This window comes from Procambarus clarkii, chromosome 33 (genome assembly GCF_040958095.1).
Source record: "Procambarus clarkii isolate CNS0578487 chromosome 33, FALCON_Pclarkii_2.0, whole genome shotgun sequence".
NCBI lineage: Eukaryota > Metazoa > Arthropoda > Malacostraca > Decapoda > Cambaridae > Procambarus > Procambarus clarkii.
The window spans coordinates 23556228-23564592 of NC_091182.1; the positions used below are offsets into that span (position 1 = coordinate 23556228).

The 8365-nt window shown below is 42.0% G+C and overlaps 1 protein-coding gene across 1 annotated transcript in view; it reads right to left on the reverse strand.

Annotated features, from left to right (window-relative positions):
* The window catches only part of LOC123748269 (neurogenic differentiation factor 1-like), a 2035-nt gene extending 1140 nt beyond the window's left edge, over positions 1-895 (reverse strand). Inside the window, exon 1 of the mRNA XM_069335307.1 lies at positions 1-895. This exon is cut by the window's left edge and continues 1140 nt beyond it. Within this exon, the coding sequence (XP_069191408.1) occupies positions 1-365 (365 nt within the window). The 5' untranslated portion in view covers positions 366-895.
* Between the last annotated feature and the right edge of the window lie 7470 nt (positions 896-8365).

Here is an 8365-nt window from a genome sequence, read left to right on the forward strand (position 1 = left end):
AGTGTGGTGATCTTCGTCAGGTCGGTGGAGGCGCGGCGACTACACACCCAAGAGGGCAACACACCACGAAGGCTGTCGAAGGCGGTGTTGATCTGCCGCATGCGGTACCGCTCCCGGGCGTTGGCGGTCTTCCTGCGGTACCTGGAGAGTGGCGGCGGCCGCGGCTTGTGCCGCAGTGTGTCCTGGAAACTCCAGTCACTGTCGTAACAGTGGCGCCTCGATTTCTCAGAGCGCGGCCGCAACTGGTACTTGGTAACTGCGATTCCTTTAGCATTCCCTGAGTACTTGTTGCTGCTGTTGTTGTTATTGTCCACTGACACACCCATCTGGTCGCGCGCCCTCACTACATTGTCTGATTTGGCCATTTTCAGGACAGGACTCAATCTTCCCCGCGGGCACTGGAGGTCAGCATGCCAACGACCTTACTTAACCTTGGGCTGCACAAGTCTGTCCAGTTACAGCCCCGCTCCTGTGAGAGGTAATTCCACTACGGGCTCACCATAACCCGTGCTACTTGGAACTTTTTGTTCCTAGTAGCTGTATCTAAAACAACAACAACAACAGGTCTGTTGCACAGTCGCCACTGTTAAAGCAACACAGACGCAGTTAAAGCAGACGCAGCCCGATCACAGTTTCTTGGCAATCCGAAGGTTTTCTTCGCCAGGCTTCTCCACCTGCTGTGAAGAAAAATATACCGTAAAGCACTTCTTGAGGGGCTAGTGTCTCCCGTCACCTACAGTAATAACAGTAAAGTGGCTTTAGTGTTTTTACGGCAATGCTGAGAATGCGAAATTGATTTTCCTTAGAGTGGCCTTACCCAAGAGGGAGGCAGACTGGCAGGCAAGGCAGGGCCGGTAGGTAAGAGTGAAGTTCCCCGCGTATCCTCCGTCAGGCAGACCCCGAACCACTGAGTCCTCGCCTCTCCGTGCACCGTACACCACTGAGACTTCGCCTCCCACCGGCCCCCTCCCGGTGTCTCACTCTCTCTCTTCCTCTCCCTCTCTCTCTCTCTCTCTCTCTTTCCTGCTCTGAGTAACCACCAGCCTCGCCGCCCGTGATTCCTCACATGTTTCGCTATTTCTCGCCTTTTCTTCGTGTTTAAGGCGGTTTATCTCGTATTTTTAGCCGGTGGCGAGTTATTCCGAGGCTAGTGGACCCGGGTGTGAGGCGTGATCGGGTCGAGCAAGCAGCTGACACCCGGTAATTGGCTGGTTTGTTCACAGCTTTGACCTGGCGTGCTGAGGTCACTCCAGCCTTGACTCCCCACAGATGAAAGCTGCACATACAAACGTCATCGTTCACTAAGCATATAACAATGATGCTTCTTGATCAGGCATATGGCGGAATGCCAGTTTGGTGATTGTGCAATGCTGAGCTCAGAGCAACTAATGCACTAATTAGTATTAAACAACTATTTCTGAGCTAAACGAGTATTTCAACAATTAACCACTTTTGCAAATTGTCTTAAAATGTATCGGGCATAATTATTAGACAATTTCAGCTTTTATATCACCGTCTCCAAAGGGATGGGTATGGGGGCCACCACCGCCCAAGGGATGGGTATGGGGGCCACCACCGCCCAAGGGATGGGTATGGGGGCCACCACCGCCCAAGGGATGGGTATGGGGGCCACCACCGCCCAAGGGATGGGTATGGGGGCCACCACCGCCCAAGGGATGGGTATGGGGGCCACCACCGCCCAAGGGATGGGTATGGGGGTCACCACCGCCCAAGGGATGGGTATGGGGGTCACCACCGCCCAAGGGATGGGTATGAGGGGGTGCGGGTACGGTGGCTGGAAGGAGTTTACATGTACATTCCATTGAAGGACGTCCACACGTGTCAAAAATCTAAAAAAATCCAACTGTAAACACCACATAGCCAACTGTATACACCACATAGCCAACTGTATACACCACATAGCCAACGGTATACACCTCATAGCTAACTGTATACACCACATAGTGGTGTATACAGTGTACAACACATAACTAGCTGTATACACCACATAGCCAACTGTATATACCACATAGCCAACTGTAAACACCACACAACCAACTGTATGTACCACATAACCAACTGTATACACCACATAGTCAAATGAATACACCACATAGCCAACTGTATACACCACATAGCCAACTGTATACACCACATAACCAACTGTATGCACCACATAGCCAACTGTATACACCACATAGCCCACTTCATACACCACATAGTCAAATGAATACACCACATAGCCAACTGTATACACCACATAGCCAACTGTAAACAACACATAACCAACTGTATACACCACATAGCCAACTGTTTACACCACATAGCCAACTGTAAACACCATATCACCAACTGTATACACCACATAGTCAATTGTAAACACCACATAGCCGACTGTAAGCACCACATAGCCAACTGTAAACACCACATAGCCGACTGTAAACACCACATAGCGAACTGTAAACACCACATAGTCAACTGTAAACACCACATAGCCAACTGTAAACACCACATAGCCAACTGTATACACTACATAGCTAACTGTATTCACCACATAGCCAACTGTATTCACCACATAGCCAACTGTATACACCACATAGCCAACTTTAAACACCACATAGCCAAATGTAAACACCACATAGCCAACTGTATTCACCACATAACCAACTGTATTCACCACATAACCAACTATATTTACCACATAGCCAAATGTAAACACCACATAGCCAAATGTAAACACCACATAGCCAACTGTATTCACCACATAACCAACTGTATTCACCACATAACCAACTGTAAACTCTACACAGCTAACGGTAACCACCACATAGCCAAATGTAAACACCACATAGCCAACTGTATTCACCACATAACCAACTGTATTTACCACATAGCCAAATGTAAACACCACATAGCCAAATGTAAACACCACATAGCCAAATGTAAACACCACATAGCCAACTGTATTCACCACATAACCAACTGTAAACTCTACACAGCTAACGGTAACCACCACATAGCCAAAAAATACCACCTCCATACCCATACTATACCTCCACCATTATTTTCACTACCACAATACCACCACTATACCACCACTTTTTTCACCACAACAATACCACCACTATACCACCACTCCCACTATCTTTCCCACTTATCTAACCACTTTACCACCACCACTATATCACTACCACTATACTACCTCCACTTTTCAACCACCATCACCATACCACCACAACCCTTATTCGACCATTACCTCCACAACCACCATACCTCCACTGTATCACCACTCCACCACTATACCACCACAACTATACCACATTCATACTACCACCACTATTCCACAACCTCCACAACCACCATACCTTCACTGTACCACCACCACCACAACCATACCACTTCCATACTACCACCACAACCACCACTATACCACCACCATCACCACCCCTTTACCACCAGGTCCATACTATCACTACTACCGTCATTTTCACCACCAACCCTATACCACCAATACTTTACCATCACTACTACCACAATTTTCACAACCCTGTCAAACACCACCTCCACCACATCTACCACAATAACTACCGCCACTACAATCCACTTCCGCCACTGCCATTATAACTACCACTATAACTATCACTACCACCACTTCTATACAACCACCATCACCACCACTATGACACCACTACCCCACAACGACTACCATCACTACTACCACCACCATCACCACCACAACTACTTACAGCTTTTCCACCTCTACCACCATTTCCACCACCACCAATAACACCACCACATTCACCACAATTGTCACCACTTCCACAAGCACTACCACCAACTCCACACCACCACCACCACCACCATCATTACTGTGCCATCAATATCACCACTATATAACACAACTACCCCCCCCCCCTGTACCACTACTATAAACCACAACTATCACCATCACCATTGTACAAACCTAGTTCGACTCCCCTAGCTGTACTCACCTATTTGTACTCCCCAAGTTGTACTCATGTAGTTGTACTCACCTACTTGTATTCACCTAGCAGTGCTCACCAAGGTATACTCACCTACATGTACTCTCCTAGTTGCTCTCATGTAGTTGTTCTTACCTAGTTGTACTCACCCATTTGTGCTTCAATGATATTTAATGCAAAATATATTATAAAACAGATGCATGTGATAAAGAGGTATTTTAATACACCTTAAATTTTTTTTATTTTAATAAAAATGTTATATTTAACATGTGTGTCCTTCATACACCTATGAAAATACATCTTAAATTTATGTTAATGTATTTTACATAGAGTACATAAATATAATTTTAAACGTGAAAATTATTATTATTAAATATTATTTATTTAATTTTATTTATTAAATATTATTATTATTGTTATTATTAAATATTATTATTTTTATTAATTAAATATTACTAAATATTATAAATAAAATATTATTATGTAATATAGCATTTAGCAAATAGTGTTATAAAATAATTTTTAGCAAAATCATATTACAGAAATTTTATTAAAGATTAGATTAGGCAGCATTTATCATATTACATAAAGAAGTACTTTTACCATGCTTGGGTTAAACGTTGCTCCCTAGTCCTAAGCTCAGGTGCCTTGAGCAATGACCGTGGGATAATGACGGCCATACAATGGCTGTGGTATAATGATAGCAGTACAATGATGACAGTATAATGACGGCACAACAATGATGGTTGTACAGTACAATGATGTCAGTACAATGATGGTGGTACAATGACAGAGGTACAATGGCGGAGGTACACTGATTACAGTACAATGATCGCGGGACAATGCCGCCGAAACAATAACGGTGGTACAATGACGGATGTACAATGGCGGCGGTACAAAACGTCGATGCAATGACGGAGGTACAATGATACCTATACAAATGACGGTTCTACAATGATGACTGTACAATGACGGCAATACAATAACGGCGAAATAATGACGGCTCTACAATAATGGCTGTAAAATGATAGCAATACAATGACGGCAGTACAATGACGGCGGTACAATGACGGCTGTACAATGACGGGAGTGAGAGTGAGCTATATCGCTCACCGCTAACCAATAAACCTGACCGAGTAAGGTTTATATTTTAGCGTTACGCGTGACACCAATGTACTGGGTTTATGTATTAAGTGATATTGGTTTATATTTCGAGTTTAATAATTGGAAGATTTTCAGCCCATTAGGGTGAAGACCGACCCGTCAACCGTTCCTCAAAATTGGTCACTGGACAAAAACTGGTTCCTGTTAAAACTATTTTTAAAGAAACATTATCATGAACAAGTCAGAATCCTAATTACAATTTTTGTTAAGTATCGTACGCCATTTATGAGCCTTGGTATAACGGCTGAGGTCAAACACTGGTGACCTTTGATGACTTGGAGGAGGAGTGGGGGGGGGCCGGGCTCCCTCCCAGGGAGAAAAGCCACATGGGCGTCTCGGCGATGCATTATACATTATACAGTAAAACAATATAAAGCGGATATATTGTAACGCAAAAAGTCGTATACATGTGGCAAACATTTGCACTTCACACTTTATTAAATTGCACGTTTTTGTATTACATAAACATTAATTTCTTGGAAATATTGGAACATTCATGATAAATATTTTAAGCATGCAAATAACTAAATATTTATTTACATGTGAGTTAGAGAGTGAGGGCTATTCCACTGGAGTCGTGGAATAGCCGCCGGACTTCCAGTTCTTTTTAACGATCTGCGTGGTGTATTGGTTAGTGTACTGGCTTGCCACTTAGCCTCAGTTCAATTCTCTCATAGGGGAACAGTGTCTATGTTAAATATTCCTTGCGTGTTTCTGCAAATTTGAGGTATATATACATATATATATATATATATATATATATATATATATATATATATATATATATATATATATATATATATATATATATATATATATATATATAGATAGATAGATAGATAGATAGATAGAAAGAATAGACGACGTTGGTCTCTTTTAAAGCGTTCTGCTTTGTAAAGCAGAACGCTTTAGCGTCGTTAGGAACTTCAAAGCAGAACGCTTTAAAAGAGACCAACGTCGTCAATGCCTTCAAATGCCCTCTTGGGGACTGTAAGCTCCAAAAAACCCACTATATAGGCAAGACAGCAACATCTCTTTCTAGGCGTTTAACGATGCATAAGCAACAAGGCTCCATTAAGGAACATATAATCTCTTCCCACAACCAAACCATCGCCAGAGAAATCCTAGTAAACAACACAGAAATCATCGATAGATACAGCGATAGCAGACGGCTTGACGTTTGCGAGGCACTACACATTAAGAAGTCAACACCAGCAATCAACAACCAATTAATGCACAACTATATTCTACCCACCTCAAGACTCCGCCCCAATATAGAAGCATCAAGAAATATGGACCAATAGGCTTTCTACAATCACTTCCATTCAATAACCATTGTTTCGTGTTCTGTCTTGTGTTGATGAAATTAATACCCTATTAATACCACCTCACCCCATCCACCTCACTCAAATGTAGATATAAACAAATCGGAGATGAGTAAGTTCTATTCAGTTGTGTATGTGTAAACTAAAGTCTTTGAAAATGTAATAAGTTTTACGAAACGCGCTCAAGTGTCGCGTCAGACAAGAAATAAAAATGAATTTTGGAGAATTGATTTTTGAATTACCACCAATAGTGAAAAGAAATGTACGAAAGATTGAGAAAATTCGTGTTAGAATTATTAATCTTACTTTTTCGGTCATATTTAATAATATATGTCTACAGGAAAGACTGCTACCAAAATATACTAATATATATATATATATATATATATATATATATATATATATATATATATATATATATATATATATATATATATATTTGTTTTATTTGAACTTTGTTACAAAAAAGGAGTTACATATAGGGTACAAAGATGGTTATCATAAGTTGTCGAGTACCTCCAGCTCCTCAGATGGCCGGCAGGAACCCTGAATGCAGTGTGCATTTCCCTTCTGTATCGCCACGCTGAGGTGCTGGAAAAGAAAGCTGGCAGCTCTAGGGTCCCTTGTTGTTTCAATGAGCTTAGAACCCAGTTCCTTCAGAAAACTGTTAGCACTTTTACCCCAGGCGTCGAGTGTCTCAGAAGCAATGGGGACAAAATTGTAGTGGTGATCCAGTTCTCTGTACTTACGAGATTTGGCTGCTTCACCGTGGGTGGCAGCGCCACCTGGTTGTGCAACACTGAGGTCAATGTAGGCGTTAGCCAGGGTTGATACGCACGTGTAGTCTCATATCAACTGCTTGCCGTTCTTCCAAGGGTTCACTTTGATACCATCCGGGCGACCAATAAGAGCATCAGAGTTACGGGGCGTTAGGAAACGGGGCTCTCTTTGAGCTGGGCATCCAGCTGTGGTGAGGCTCCTCTTGATGATGTCGTTAACTTCACTGTGCCTCGAGTGCCATCCCCCTGTGCTTTGGCAGAGTATGCCATGGTGGCCGTACCTGTCGGCCACCACCTCGCCTCAAATTCACCTATATCTGGTGTAGATTGGGGCAGCAAGGTGGAGTGCCACAGCAATTTGGAGGGTGTGAGGTGTGAGACGTGTGCCAGTTGCCGAGGGTTCGAGTCTCCTGGTGGGAAAGTGTTCTAAAGTTGTAAAACTTCACTTGCGTGTTTAGGCAAGTTGTGCATTAAGCATAGACACAGTGTTCTCCCATATTAAAAGGGACTTGATGAAAAAACGTGAGTAACCCCTCATTAGCTCTACTTGCTCTTGGGAGGTGGTGATCTTTGGGGGGTTTAAATACCCCAAAATTACCATCTCTTTTTAAGGGTCTGAGTTCGGTGCAGTGTGTTAAAGACGTACCTGCTATGCCAGTTGCTGTGAGGCTTCTGTGCTGGCCAGGGTTCGAGTCTCCTGGTGGGAACGTGTTCTAAAGATATATATATATATATATATATATATATATATATATATATATATATATATATATATATATATATATATATATATATATTTATATATATATATATATATATATATATATATATATATATATATATATATATATATATATATATATATATATATATATATATATATATCAAGAAATATGGAAATATTTATATAATTTGCAGAAACCCGCAAGGAATATTTAACATAGAAATTCTTCCTCTATGAGAGAAATATTCCTTGCTTGTTTCTGCAAGTTTGTGGTATATATGAGATCGAGCTTTCCCCTAGTAAAGAAGAAGAAGAAGAAGACAGAAGAAAGAAGACACCACATGAAGACAGATTGTCTCTACCTTGAATGAAGAAGCACTGCCACTGCCA